This window comes from Globicephala melas, chromosome 8 (genome assembly GCF_963455315.2).
Source record: "Globicephala melas chromosome 8, mGloMel1.2, whole genome shotgun sequence".
Taxonomy (NCBI): Eukaryota; Metazoa; Chordata; class Mammalia; order Artiodactyla; family Delphinidae; genus Globicephala; species Globicephala melas.
The window spans coordinates 50,188,269-50,203,428 of NC_083321.1; the positions used below are offsets into that span (position 1 = coordinate 50,188,269).

Genomic DNA, 15,160 nt, shown 5'->3' on the forward strand with positions numbered 1-15,160 from the left:
AAAATAAACCTGTTGGATTTTAAAAAGTATTATGATTACTGTTATTTTATTTATTTTTGGGCAAGCCTCGAGACTTGCAGGATCTTAGTTCCCTGACCAGGGATCAAACCCGGGCCGCCTGTGGTGGAAGCGCAGAGTCCTAACCATTGGACCTCCAGGGAAGTCTAAAAAGTATTATGAAGTATTTCAGACATATATTTCCATGTTAGGACACACAGATCCAGCTTCTTCTTTGGATTGCATTGAATTCCACCTTGTGGATATACCATATATGTAACCATTCATCCTGTCATATACTGGAGTGCAACTGCTGGGGCCAAGGGTGTGTTTGAATGTGTGTGTGTGTAGTATGACCAAAGTGCCTTCCCAAGAGGTTAGCCCTGTTTACGTTCCCACCAGCAGGAATGATGGTTCCATTTCCCCTCACCTCTAAATATTAATAAATTTCTTAATTTTTACCAGTCTGATGAGTGAAACTTGACCTCTCAGTCATACTTTAACTTACATTTCACTAGTTTTGCATAGTTTTATTTTTTGTGGACCATTTGTTTTTCTTCTTCTGATAAAAGTCATTGCCCGTTTTTATACTGGGTTTTCTGTTCTTTAGTTGACTTGTGGAAGTTCTTTATATCTTCTGGATTTTACTAATTTGTTATACATGTCGCAAGTATTTTCTCCTCATCCATCTCTCTATCTGCCTCTCTTTTTACTTTGTGTATAGTGTCTTTTTACTTTGTATATAGTGTCCTTTCACTTTGTGTATACTATTCTCTCTATCTGTTTTCTCTTTTTACTTTGTGTATATAACATAAAAATTACCACTTTAACCATTTTTAAGTGTACAGTAATTCAGTGGCATTAATTACATTCACAATGTTGCACAGCCATCACCACTATTTCCAAAACTGTTTCATCATCTCAAACAAATTTTGTAAACATTATGTAATAACTACCTATTTCCTCTACACAGCCCCAGTAACCTCTAATCTACATTGTCTCCATGAATTTGAGTATTCTATATATTTTATATAAGTGGAATCATAAAATATTTGTCCTTTGGTATCTGACTTATTTCACGTAGTATAAGTTTTCAAGGTTCATACAAGTTGTAGCGTGTATCAGAACTTCATTCCTTTTTATGGCTGAATAACATTCCATTGTAGGTATAAACCACATTTTGTTTATCCATTCATCTGTTGATGGACACCAATTGTCTCCACCTTTTGTCTATTATGAATAATGTTACTATGAAATGGGCATACAACTATCTCTTTGAGTCCTTGCCTTCAGTAAATCTAGCAGTGGAATTGCTGGGTCATACAGTAGTTTACATGTTTAACCTTTTGAGAAACCATCAAACTTTTCCACAGCAGCTGTACCATTTTACATTCCCACTAGCAATGCCCAAAGGTTGTTCCAATTTCTTTCTTTCTTTTTTTTTTTAAATTAACTTTATTGGGTACAGTTGCTTTACAATGCTGTGTTAGTTTCTACTGTACAGCAAAGTGAATCAGCTATATGTATACATATATCCCTTTTTTTGGATTTCCTTCTCATTTAGGTCACCACAGAGCACTGAGTAGAGTTTCCTGTGCTATACAGTAGGTTCTCATTAGTTATCTGTTTTATACATAGTATCAATAGTGTATATATGTCCATCCATATCTCCCAATCCATCCAATTTCTTAACATCCTTGCCAATGCGTATTATTTTCTATTAAAACAATTTTTTTAAAATTATAGCCATTCAGGGCTTCCCTGGTGGCGCAGTGGTTGAGAGTCCACCTGCTGATGCAGGGGACACGGGTTCGTGCCCCAGTCTGGGAAGATCCCACGTGCCATGGAGTGGCTATGCCCATGAGCCATGGCCACTGAGCCTGTGCGTCTGGAGCCTGTGCTCTGCAACGGGAGAGGCCACAACAGTGAGAGGCCTGCGTATCGCAAAAACAAAACAAAACAAAACAAACAAAAAACTAAAACTAGAATTACCATATGACCTAGCAATCCCACTACTGGGCATATACCCAGAGAAAACCATAATTCAAAAAGACACATGCACCCCAATGTTCATTGCAGCACTATTTACAATAGCCAGATCATGGAAGCAACCTAAATGCCCATCGACAGACGAATGGATAAAGAAGATGTGGTACATATATACAATGGAATATTACTCAGCCATAAAAAGGAATGAAATTGGGTCATTTGTAGAGACGTGGTTGGATCTAGAGACTGTCATACAGAGTGAAGTAAGTCAGAAAGAGAAAAACAAATATTGTATATTAACGCATATATGTGGAACCTAGAAAAATGGTACAGATGAACCGGTTTGCAGGGCAGAAACAGAGGCACAGATGTAGAGAACAAATGTATGGACACCAAGGGGGGAAAGCCATGGCAGGGTGGTGGTGGTGTGATGAATTGGGAGATTGGGATTGACATATATATACTAATATGTATAAAATATATAACTAATAAGAACCTGCTGTATAAAAAAATAAAATTCTAAAATTCAAAAAAAATCCTCAAATTTCCTGAAAGTAAAAAAAGATTTTGATAGTCATTGTTTAATTTTTTTTAAGCAATAATAAAGATGATGTGAAACTAAAAAAAAAAAAAGGAATGATGTAGATCTATGTAGTCTGATATGGAAAGTTCTGCAAGACATTGAAAATATAGTTACATAAAGAAGCAAATGTGGAACAGCGTGTAAATGCTACATGTGTGTTTATAGTCTCGTATATATATAAATATTTCTGAAAGGATACACACTAAATTGTTCATGGTGATACTTCTAGAGAAGGAGACTGGGACATTGGTGTGTATCAGCAATAATGATGCGTTCACACCGATTTTTCTCTTCCAGGGAACGGGGGAGACTACATTTTCCAGCCTTCCTAGTACATGTGATCTCACCAACGAGGAGGTGGGCAGAAGAATGTGTCACTTCAGGTCCAAGGCAATTAAGTATCAGTGTGAATGTTCCCCCCCACCCCCACCCCTAACCTCTCTCCCATCCGAACAGTTGGGATCAAAGAACTCTGAGATGATGGAGATGCTGGGAGGAAGCAGCTTGGATCTGAGTCACTGTTGAAGGAGAATAGTACACCACATGGTCTACCCCACACTGGAATGTGAGGGAGACATACATTTTTGTGTTTTAAGCCACTGAGATTTGAAGGTTTATTTGGTACCACATATAGTGGATTAAAGATGGCCAGAAATTCTTTGACGCTCCTTTCACTGAAAGCTGGGGTCTCTGTCCTTGAATCTGGCCTGGACTGGGACTGCTTCGGCCAGTAGAATGCAGAGAAAGTGATGCTGTGTAAGCTTCTGGGGTCAAGGCTTAAGAGACCAGTAGCTTTCTTGCTGTCTGTTGGAATGCTTGTTTTGGGATGCATCCTCTCAGAATCTAGCCACTGTGCTCTGAGAAACCTAAGTTATGTGGTGGGGCCACATGTAGGGCTTTCGTTTTCAGGTTTTCAGCTCGAATCCACCTTCCAGCCAACAGCCAGCATCTCCTGCTGGCTAAATAAGTGAGCCATTATTAGCGACCAACCCGGCTGAGTCTTCATATGATTCCAGTCCTGGTTGTGACTACGACCATGTAAGAGACTCAAAGCAAGAATCATCTGAGCTCAGGCAACACTCAGAATCATGAGAGCTATTAAGAAATAGTTGTATTAAGTAATAGATAACCAAAAGGCCACTGAATAGTCTGTCCTATGCTAACCAATATGAAGGTGTGAAGTGAAGAGGCTCACTCTTATACTATTTGAATTTTTGGCTACGGGCATGTGATTTATTTTTCAGTTAAAAATGGTTACAATTTTGAATTCAAAACTTCTAAGTACTGAGTCATGAGAGCTGTTTTTGTGTGTGTGTGTGTGTATATATATATATATATTTTTTTAATTTTATTTTTGGTTGCATTGGCTCTTCATTGCAGTGTGCGGGCTTCTCATTGAGGTGGCTTGTCTTGCTGCAGAGCATGGGCTCTAGGCACGCGGGCTTCAGTAGTTGTGGCTCGCGGGCTCTAGAGCGCAGGCTCAGTTGTTGTGGCGCATGGGCTTAGCTGCTCCGCGGCATGTGGGATCTTCCCAGACCAGGGCTCAAACCCGTGTCCCCTGCATTGGCACGTGGATTCTTAACCACTGTGTCACCAGGGAAGTCCTTGTTTTTGTATATTTTTGATAACAGCAACAGCAGTAAATATTTACTGATCACCTAGTCAGTTGATGCCAGGCCCTGTTCTAGGTGTTTGAAGACAGAGCTGGGATCAAGGCTGACTTGGTCCTGGCTCTGCTGAAGCTTCCAGCCTGATCGGAGAGATAGGCCATACACAACAAAACAAACACAGAAACATGATCCTTTCTGAGAGTGATAAGTGCTCCGAAAGGAACAACAACTGGATGATTTGTAGACATTAATTGGGATGGGAGCTATTTCAGATTGGGTGAACAGGGAAGGCCTTCTGAAATCTGACTTGTGGGCAGGAGTCAGTCCCTAAAAGTTCAGGAGGAAGAGCACCAGGAATAGGAAATAGCCAAGGCAAAGGTTCCACAGTAGGACTGAGTTTGGCAGTGATTTCAGTGCTGTGAATAAGGTTTTATCAAAGAGTAGAAAGAGGTAAGGTCAGACATGTGAGCAGGAGCCAGACCAAGCAGGGCCTTGAAGGCCACAGAAAAGTTTAGGGATTTGCTTTGAATATGCTGAAAAGCCTTAGAAGGGTTTTAAGTAGAGTAACAAGAACTGATTTAGGCTTTTAAATAATCACTTTGCCTGCTGGGAGATGCCTAACCCAGGTGCAAGTTTCAAACTACATTCTAAAAACAGTAGGTCTTTAGGGCTTCCCTCGTGGCGCAGTGGTTAAGAATCCGCCTGCCAGTGCAGGGAACACGGGTTCGAGCCCTAGTCTGGGAAGACCCACATGCTGTGGAGCAACTGAGCCTGCGCTCTGGAGCCCGCAAGCCACAACTACTGAGCCCATGTGCTGCAACTACTGAAGCCCACGATCCTGGAGGCTGTGCTCTGCAACAAGAGAAGCCACCGCAATGAGAAGCCTGTGCACCGCAATGCTCGCCGCAACTAGAGAAAGCCTGCGTGCAGCAATGAAGACCCAAGGCAGCCAAAAATTAAAAAATAAATTAAAAAAAAAAGAAATTTGCCTTCATATATTATGAATATTACCTAAAATTTTAAAAAGCGAATTTTATAATACAACTTTTCATATTTTTTCTTTTATAAATTTATTTATTTGGCTGCGTTGGGTCTTCATTGCTGCACGTGGGCTTTCTCTAGTTGCAGCGAGCGGGGGCTACTCTTCGTTGGGCTGCGGGGACTTCTCATTGTGGAGGCTTCTCTTGTTGCGGAGCACAGGCTCTAGGTGCGTCGGCTTCAGTAGTTGTAGTGCATGGACTCAGTAGTTGTGGCTCGCGGGCTCCAGAGCGCAGGCTCAGTAGTTGTGGCGCATGGGCTTAGTTGCTCCGTGGCGCATGGGCTTAGTTGCTCCACGGCACATGGGATCTTCCCGGACCAGGGCTCGAACCTGTGTCCCCTGCATTGGCAGGCGGATTCCTAACCACTGCGCTACCAGGGAAGTCCCAACTTTTCATATTCTAAAGATAAAAAATAAATATTTTTAGCCAAAATCAAATACTTCTTTATCATATACTATCGAAAAATGACAAAATTATTTTAAATTTCCTAGGAGTGTTTTGTGAGTCAGAAAAGGGTTAGGAAACCCTCATCCCAATATGACTCTCCAACTGAGAGAAATAACGCCTCTGTGCCTCACAGCAATAACATACTCTTCAATGTGCACAACCTAAGCTCCTATGATGGTGTCCCCAGGCACCTGCAAGTCAGTCAGTCCTAAAGGGAATTTATCACTGTTGTCAACTGGCCCTGAGCCTCCAGTGGGTACCATGCCCTTCTCCTGGGCACACCTTCTAGTTAATGTTAACACCCACCACCCACTCCTTCAATAGACAGGCTAGGCTTGGGCTGGGGCTGAGGTCAGAGAAGGCTTAACTCAGTGCAGGTGCAACAAAGTTTTTCTGGAGGAGGTGACCTATGAGTAGGAGCCAGGCCCACTAGAGGGAAAGATGTTCCAAACAGCAGACATAGCATGTGCAAAGGATATGAGGGTCAAAGACAGTGGCACAGGGGGTACTGAGCTCAACTCATTGTGGTTTCAGAGCAGAGCAGGGTACACTCTCCTGCGGTGTCACTGGCATTTACAGCTTTCCAAGACCTGTGACCCATCCCCATCTGCATTTCAACAAACCTGTCACCTCCATGGCTTGTATGGCTCCAGCGAATCTCTCCTTTCATTCATCACACCATCCTGTCTGCAGAGCTCTGCACAGGGGTCTTGCTGGAGGCAGTTTTGTCACAGTTCCCTGCAAACCCACGATTCACTGTCAAGTGTACCTGTAAGAGATGCTGCTGCTCTTCCAGAGGCCGCCCAAATAGAGTGATCGGTTGAGCCCTGTCAGGGTTGCTGATACTGGGTTGCAGGCCAGCTCAGCCATCCACTCCTGTGCAATCTCAGGCAAGCCTTTTCTCCCCTCTAGGCCAGGGGTTTGCTGGATGAAATCAGCTGCACTCCTTCACTCTCAAGGTCCTAAATTTTCTGCGACGAACTGGACCCTAAAACCTTGCTCCCCACAAGGGCAGTTCTGCCTCCCGTCCTTCCAGGCTCGAATCTGCTGGAAGTTTTTATGCCCTCGAACCTCTGCATTTGTTCTTCCAGCTGCCTGGAATCCGTTTCTCTCTCCTCCTGGCCAATGCCTATTGCCTCCCTTACGACCCAACTCAGTGCCATCACCTCCGCAAAGCAGGGCCTCCTCCCTTCAGTCCCTTCCTCTTCCGTGCTTTCTTATCTCGCTGTCATACATTGTCTGCCTTGTGTCTGTGTCGTCTCCCCTCACCGATCTTGAAGGACTCGAGGGCAGGGTCCGGGTGTGAGAGGGGGGGGTCTCCAGGTGCCCGGTTTAGAGAGCCGCCTGGTCCAGAGTGTCTGTTACTGTTGACTTCAGTCGGGGCGCGGTGGAGTTAAGGAACACAGGCTCCGGAGGCCCCGCCTGCGGAGCGCGCCAACAGGCGAGGGGGAAGCCGCCCCGGAGGCTCTGACCTCGCTCCTCGCTCTCTGCCCCAACAGCGATAGGAGACCCCACTCATGTGAGAGTTTTTGTGGGATCCGGGTGGTCTAGAGCCTGGGGCGGTTCCCCCCCACATTTTCGTTCCGTTCTCCCCCCCAAGATCACTCTTAGTACAATCCGGGGATTCCCCGCCGCTGCCCGCCCCCTGACGTCACGGAGTCCCCTTGGAGCCCCGCCCCTGCCCGGCCGCGCCTCCTTGGGCGGGGGGAGCGCGCGGTGCAGGCGGGAGAGGGCGGCCATGGCGGGGCCCAGCGACCCCGGCGTCCCCGCCGCCCGCTGGAAACGCCACATCGTGCGGCAGCTTCGACAGCGAGACCGAACGCAAAAGGCCCTCTTCCTGGAGCTGGTGCCGGCCTGTGAGTGCAGTGCGTCCCGGGGCCGTCGAGGGCATAGGGCTCCGGCGCGGGGAAGCATTTGTCTGGCCCCTCCGTCTGTGACCCAAGTGCCCCGACGCCTTTTCGCCTCCGAAGCCTGGGGCTTGCTGGACTCGCTGTCTCTTACGCGCTATCTCCGACTAGCCAGCGTTCCTGCCCTTTCCCGTCCAGGCTCTGCTCAGAGCCCCCTCCGGGACGGAGCTCCCTCCTAGTGCCCCTGCTATTGCTCGCCCCTCTGGGCCTGGCTCTGCCTTCCAGCGGCTGGGCTTCCTGTGCACGGCTTCATAAGCGAATGTTGGATTTTTAGGGTCTTTTAGACTTACCCTTCTTGGGCCGTCCCCGGGGTAGAGCCTGGTCAGTCCATTTGGTCCCCATAAGCACAGTGAAAGATCTCGGGGCTGTCCAGAGCAGCTACTTTTAAACTCTGAATCTCTAGGGAGGCAGTTCAGAGTCTGAGGCTCTGCCACTGATAGGTGATCCTGGCTCAGGTTTTTGGAGCATCTCTGTGCCCAACCAACCCCAGCCTGAGGGAGAAGCAGAGGGATTCAGGCTGCGGAGGGAGGTGGCTGAGCCTGGGGAAGTCAGATTCTCATAGTGTTTCTGCGGAGCTGGTCAGGAAGGGGTATGGCAGTTCGAGCCAGGATGAACAGGTGTGCACCTGTGTGTAGCACCTCTGGTCATCTGAGATTGTATGTTTGGGGGTTAAAAGTCTAATCACAGTCCCTCCAGCTCCATCACTGGTCCTAATCTTGGCTGCTGCTTAACCATCTCCCCACAGCCCCACAACTGAATTTGTTGCTCTTGTCCTGGGAGATTTCTTTGCAGCCTTCTGGGCTGCAGGTCCTCTCCGTTCAGGTATATGAGGCCAGCCCCCTGCCTCTAGGCAGCCTCACTTCTCCACTGCTCTGATGGACAATGGAACAGTCCAATTTGAGGGAGTCACCCCCATCCCCTGGGAGCTGCACATCCGTGGGACTGGAGTGATCCTGGAGGGCTGAACTCAGAGACACTGGAAGTCCAGTCTTCTCTGTGGTCTTGGGCAGGTCATACCCCTAAGCCTCCTATTTCTCACTCATAAACTGGACAAAATGGCATCTTCTTTAGATTTGCTGGGGGTGAGGGTGGGGCAGAGCAATTCCCTGAGGGTTGGGGTGGGGTTTTGTGTGAGAACAAGGCCAGCAACCTAGGTGACCGACCTAGGTGACCTAGGTGACTGGTAGCGGACAGGAATAGGGAAAGGAGCTGAGGAGTTAGGCCTGGGCTTACCATCTCTACCCTACCTGGGCCTGGTGAGAAAAGAGGAAGTGACCATGGGTGAGGGTGGAGAGGCTGTATTACAGGGTCTGTAGCAGAAACTACCAAACTCAAGGACTTTCTGTTCTGGCCTTGGGGAAGCCTTACACCAACCCTGGGGAAGTCAGGGTTGTTTTTTAGCCCAGAAAGAGCCCCTGGAAGGGAAGTATCTTGCCAAAGACCACAGGCTAGTGGAGCTCAGTTTGTTTCATCGCTCTCTGGGGACAGGCCCCGCCCTGGGTATCAACCCCTGGCCCCTTCCTTCCCTTGAGAACCTCAGCAGGCAGTACCCAGCCATCTCCTTCCCCTGCAGTGGTCGTCCTTCTGTGTCCCTGGGAGAGCAAGTCTTCTCCTGGGAGGGCCTGGGGGCTATGCTCTTAGAGGGTGTGCAAGGGCTGGAGGTCCTGATGGAGCTGCACAGACACCCCTCAGGCAAGGGCAGAGCCCAGCCTGCCAGTAGCTCCCCATTCTGCATCCCTCGGCTCCTGCAGCCCTCCCAGCCAGAGAGGTAACTTGTATGCCTAGAGTCTCCTGGAAAGAGTCTGTCTGTGCTCCAGGCTCACCTTTTTGCACCCACAGATAACCGTCTCCTAGAGAAAGCGGAGCTGCTGGCCCAGTTCTCAGAGAAGCTGCAGCCAGAGCCCACCGATGTCACTCGGGCTCTCCACCAGGGCGGCTGGTGAGTGTTTGTATTTGTGGTCACAATGGGCTTCCTGTGCCTGGGCCCTGCCCCCAGTGGCTATGCAGGGTTCATTCTCTCCCAGGCACCTCACTGGCGCTTGGCTGCTGCCCAGGGGAGGGGGAGGCAGGCTCTCCAGCCTTCCCCCCGGGCCAGCTGCTCAGAATGTCCGTCTCTCTGCATTTGTCCTCCCACGCCCACACACCTCTGTCTTTTTCTGTTTGCCACCTGATGCCTACAGAAAGGGCACAATGCCACCTATTCCAAAGAGGGAGCGAAGATGAGAACCAGGAATGGGTTGGGGCTCAGAGTTGGGAGGTGCTTCTTGAGGGGGGTCCTGGCCTGGGAACTCCAGGCCTGGGGGAATCCAAGAGCAGACGTTCCCGGGCAGCTCTAGTTTCTGGAGACTTGCTCTTTCCTGTACTGACTTTCTGGCTCCCACCTTCCTCAGGAAAAAGTTCACAGCTCTGGTTTCAGACTGTTCGTGTGTATCCTCTGGCTGAATGGAGGGACAATGAACACCGCTCTCTGATTGGTTGACAGGGAGGAGGAGTCAGAGCCTGACTCAGACGGAGTCCCATCACCAGCAGCTCTGAGGGTGAAGTGGCAAGAGGAAGAGGAGGGGCTCCGGCTGCTGTGTGGAGAGGTAGGCTGGGCAGGGGGCTGAGAGAGAATGGGGTGGGCCCAGGATCCAGGACTCTGGGGCTGGGACATGTCATCCAAGGGAGTCAGCAAGTGAGGGAGATTCCAAAGTCCAGTGCCTTGAGGCCAGACAGGGGTCAGAGTGCTCTCTAGCTTGGCCCTGGCAGCCCAGGGTGAAGTGGGCTCCAACAGCAGCGGGAGGAAGTGCAGTGAGAGCTCAGGGAGGGGTGTGTGAGGGATGCAGGAAACAGGCAGCCTCTGTTCCCCTTTCTGGATGGTCCAGCCTGCTCTGCTCACCACTTGCCCTGCAAACCTCAGGGCCCAGTACCAGCTGACACTCAATACACATTTGCAGACCAAAAGTAAGGTGGTCCATCTCCATGGCAGGGTGTGCTAGCTCCACCTGCCACTGCTTCCCCCCGCCCCTGCACCATGGTGTCTCTTGGCTTCTGGTTCACCACACTCTCCTGGTTTTCCTCTCACTTATGTAGCTGTTACTTCTGAACTTCCTTCTCTGGCTACTTTCCCTCCTTTTTAACTCCCTCCCTTCAGATGTGGGTGTTCTTTGGAGCTTGGGTGGGTTAACTGACTCCTAAGGACTTTCTGTTTGCTAACTCCCAGACCCATCTCTAGCTCAGCCTTCTCTTATGAGCTCCAGACTCTCTTGCTCAGCTGCTTTTTGGACTTCACGCCTAAAATCAGACTAACCATCGCCCCTGTGATTATATGGCCAACACCACGTTGAGAACGCTGGGCTAAGCGTTACTTCAGCTAATCCTCTGCAACTTTATATTTCAGAGGAAACGAAAGCTTAGAGAGCTGGAGCCAGGATTTGAACTCTCTCCCGCACAAATCCCCTTTCTGTGATCTCCATTCATTCTTTCAACAAATATTTATTGACAGTCACTATATCCAAGGCATAGGCAATGCAGCAGTAAACAGGACCTGGCCCCATGGAGCTTCCAGTCCACTGGAGGAGGCTGAGGGGCCAGTAAGCACCTACCTAGTTACCACATGCCAAGTCCGTTGCTCAACTAATGTGTATTTGGGGCTATGAACCTAGTGGTAGCCTCTCCCTCAGAGCCCCTGTTGTAGTTGCAACTCTACATTTGAGAGGTGATTCTCAAAATCTGAGCCCCCTTCTGGGCTGTGAGAACCCCGAGAACTGGGATGCCTTTGGTTTGCCTCCATTGTATCCCTGGGGCCTGTCTCCACAGTCCATGCTACTGAATATTTGTAGACTAGGTGATAAATGAGATAGATCATCCCCCCCTCCACTGGTAGTCACCAGGCTGGAAACCCAGGGACACCTCTAACCCCTAGCAGCCTTCCATCCTGAGCTAGTCACCAGCTCATGGATCCTGCCTCCAAATCCATCAACTTCCATTTTTTGTGCCCTGTCTGCCTGGTCCAAGTTACTCTCATTCCTTGCTGGACCACTCCTCTTTTGGCACCCCCATCCATTCTCCATTCTCTACTCAGAGTGATTTTTTTTTTTTTTTTTTTGGCTGTACGCGGGCCTCTCACTGTTGTGGCCTCTCCCGTTGTGGAGCACAGGCTCCAGACGCGCAGGCTCAGCGGCCATGGCTCACGGGCCCAGCCGTTCCGCGGCATGTGGGATCCTCCCGGACCGGGGCACGAACCCGTATCCCCTGCATCCACTGCGCCACCAGGGAAGCCCAGAAGCCCAGAGTAATATATTTTAATAATAAAAATGATCTCCAGGGCTTCCCTGGTGGCGCAGCGGTTGAGAGTCCGCCTGCCGATGCAGGGGATATGGGTTCGTGCCCCGGACCCACTGACCCCTCAGTTCTGTGGTTTCCCCAGCTCTTGGCTCTCGGATGAAGGACTGTTCAGTGGGGCGGGGGACAGATGAGATGACGCTCACCCCCACTCTGGGGCTGGGGGCAGCTCTGGTATTCAGTCTGGGCCTGGCGCTCCCACAGTCCATTCCTGTTAGCCTGTGTGCCTCTGCTCAGAGCTCCTTCTTGCTCTCTGGGATCTACGCTTGGGTAGGCCAGGGCTTGGAGAGGTGGGGAAAAGAACACACATCCCTTGAACCCTTCCTATACCCCAGCGCTTTACTTGGAGCATGTTAGGTGGCCTGGGTTCAGATCTCAGTTCTGCTGTGTGACTTTGGGCAAGACACTGAACCTCTCTGTGTCAATGTCCTCATGTGTAAAATGGGGGAGAATGGCAGTTCCTACCGGATTAAAAGAGTTAATACTGTAGAGTGCTCGGAATAAGACCTAGCACACTTAAGTGCTATAGAACCAATCATCATTATTTGAGATACTGTTCCTTATAGTAATTCCGTGTTACCCAGTGAGGTAAGCACAACCATTCCCACTGGACAGGTGAAGAAACAGAGCTGGTTTAGAGCAGTTAAATGACTACCCCGGGTCACAGAGAATATAAGTGGCACTGCCAGAATTGAAACTCGGGTGTTAGGCTTCAGAGCCTAAGGCCCTTCCGTTGATCCCTGAAACAGCAGTGCATTCCTGTGCTTGGTGCAACGCCTGTCTGCGCCTCAGCTTTCTCTTGAGCTAGGGGGCGGGTGAGAGGAGAGGCAGACCCCGTCCTACTAGCCTCTCGGCCAGAGAGGGGCTGGAGGCCCTGCCCAGAGGCACCCATGCCTACCTGTCCGGCCCCTCCGCCGCTGCAGATGGCCTACCAGGTGGTGGAGAAGAGCGCAGCCCTGGGCACCCTGGAGTCACAGCTGGGGGAGCGGCAAAGCAGGTGAGGCGCGGGCGGTGCGAGAGGGGGCCCCCCCCCCGCGCACCTTGGGGAGGCTTGGGGCCATCACTGCCAGGGGGAGGGGACAGGGTCACCCCGCGGGTCTCCGGAAGGGCCCGACAGCTTTCCCACGTCCTCAAACGTCCCCCAGGCCTGTGGCTGGTCGCAGAGGCCAGGAACTGCAGGACTGAGAAGGCTTGGTCGGAGACGTGGCTTAGCCGGCCGGCTGGCCGCGTGGCCAGGGGCAAGTTTGTCCCAGCTCCAAGACTGGTTCCCCAGGGCGGTGATGGAGGTTCTCCGCGTTCTCCAGGCTGGCAGCTCTGGAGGCCCGCGTGGCGCAGCTGCAGGAGGCGCGGGAGAAGGAGGAGGGACAGGTGGATGCGCGGCGCGCGCTGAACGCGGCACAGCGGGCAGCCTATGAGGCGCTGCGCGTGCACGTCGGGCACCAGGAGGCGGCTCTGCGCAGGCTCGAGGAGGAGGCACGCGACCTGCTGGATCGGCTGGTGCGGCGCAAAGCGCGCGCCGCAGCCGAGCGCAACCTGCGCAACGAGCGCCGCGAGAGGTGAGAGCGCTGGGCCCGCCCTTCGGGGACGTGAGTGGTGGCGTGGCCTGCCGGGGAGGGGCCGGCCCTGCCTTCCGGGCACGGGAGCGACCCGACTCTCAGGAGGTTTTTCTGTCCCAGGGCCAAACAGGCGCGGGTGTCCCAGGAGCTGAAGAAGGCAGCCAAGCGGACAGTGAGCATAAGCGAGTAAGAATGAGGATGCGCCTGAGACCTGCCTGCCGAGGCTCTGCCGCGGGCTCTGCCCCGTGGCCGCTACAGTTCTACCCCGCCCCCACCTGCCTGCGGCCACCGGTGCACCTTACTGCAAGTGTGCACAGCCGCGGTGCCGAGGCCCCCAGGCAGAACGAGCCCAGGACACGTGCAGACACGTGTGGTCGTAGGAGCCAGCACCTGTGCCTGCCACACGTGCGTCCACGGGGACACCCTCACCTCTGGGTCTGCACATCCTCACCGTGGCGCGGAGGGGCTGGCCTGGTCCCTTAGCCATTCTGAGCTTAATTCTCTCCCCCAGGAGCCCAGACACATTAGGCGATGGGATCAGAGAGGAAGCAGACACTCTGGCTCTGGCAGCTGAGCCAGCGTTCCTGGAGAGTGAGGCTGGTGAGAAATGGAAGAGGCCCTTCAGGTGAGCACTGTCCCACAGCTCTGAGCTGGGTCCCATCCCAGAGTCTTCCTCTAGGACCTTGGGCCAGCTCTTGGGTTGAGAGGGGGCTTGAGAAGAGACTGGGGTACAGCTTGGACCCCAGGACAGATCTGACCTCCAGTGCCTGGAGCCACTTAGGGTCAGTGCCGCCTCCGGGACCCCAACCTCTGTCCTCACCCCCTTTTTCTCCTTACCAGGACCAGAGCTCTGGGGGTGGGATGTCAGGCTGGTGAAAGGGTGTGACCAGGAGGGAACCTGTTGGCAAGGTCCAGGGTTCAGCTGTCACAGGCATGTGTGTGCATACACAGGGACGTCAGAGCATATGTGTGTACAAGCTTAGGTAAGCGTACCTGAATGCCTGTGAAGCATGTGTAGATGGGAGCTCATATGGGTGGGACCTGATTGAGGCTTCAGTCCTTGGATGCCCCTCACCCCCAGTCTGCCCCGTCTGTCTTGATTTGCCTGGCATTGAGACTGCCCTCCCCGCATTCCCCAGCCTGTAAGCTCTCCTCCAGTCCTTTCATTTTTTTAAATTTTTAAAATATTTATTTTTGGCTGCATTGGGTCTTCATTGCTGCGCGTGGGTTTTCTCTAGTTGCGGCGAGTGGGGGCTACTCTTCGTTGCGGTGCGTGGGCTTCTCATTGCGGTGGCTTCTCTTGTTGCGGAGCACAGGCTCCAGGCGCGCGGGCTTCAGTAGTTGTGGCACGCAGGCTCAGTAGTTGTGGCTCACGAGCTCTAGAGCGCAGGCTCGGTAGTTGTGGCACACGGGCTTAGTTGCTCTGCGGCATGTGGGATCTTCCCAGACCAGGGCTTGAACCCGTGTCCCCTGCATTGGCAGGCGGATTCTTAACCACTGCACCACCAGGGAAGCCCCTGCAGCCTTCTCTTGCAGGTCGCTGGTGTCCAGGCCTCAGGGTAGTGAAGGAACCCTGGGGAGGGGCATGAGATGCAGTCCCCAAAGCCTTAGCCCTGGCGGGCCAGGTCATCTCAGGACACATGATCTCCTGGGTATTTTTGGGATCTAGGTTTCCCAGCCCCTGCTCCCAGCCTTGTGCTTTCTCAGC

General features: G+C 51.5%; 2 protein-coding genes across 3 annotated transcripts in view; one reads left to right on the plus strand and one right to left on the minus strand.

Annotated features, from left to right (window-relative positions):
* The window catches only part of STARD10 (StAR related lipid transfer domain containing 10), a 44,720-nt gene extending 37,679 nt beyond the window's left edge, over nt 1-7,041 (minus strand). Inside the window, exon 1 of the mRNA XM_070046161.1 lies at nt 6,290-7,041. The gene's annotated coding sequence lies outside the window, so the exon portion shown is untranslated. The remainder of the gene's footprint in view (nt 1-6,289) is intronic.
* A 343-nt stretch (nt 7,042-7,384) lies between these two features.
* ATG16L2 (autophagy related 16 like 2) overlaps nt 7,385-15,160 on the plus strand; it is a 33,761-nt gene continuing 25,985 nt past the window's right edge. For both annotated transcript variants that reach the window (XM_060303662.1, XM_030836182.2), the window contains exons 1-7: nt 7,385-7,522; nt 9,413-9,512; nt 10,056-10,158; nt 12,820-12,893; nt 13,201-13,452; nt 13,573-13,638; nt 13,964-14,077. In XM_060303662.1, the coding sequence (XP_060159645.1) occupies nt 7,405-7,522; nt 9,413-9,512; nt 10,056-10,158; nt 12,820-12,893; nt 13,201-13,452; nt 13,573-13,638; nt 13,964-14,077 (827 nt within the window). In that variant the 5' untranslated portion in view covers nt 7,385-7,404. The remainder of the gene's footprint in view (nt 7,523-9,412; nt 9,513-10,055; nt 10,159-12,819; nt 12,894-13,200; nt 13,453-13,572; nt 13,639-13,963; nt 14,078-15,160) is intronic.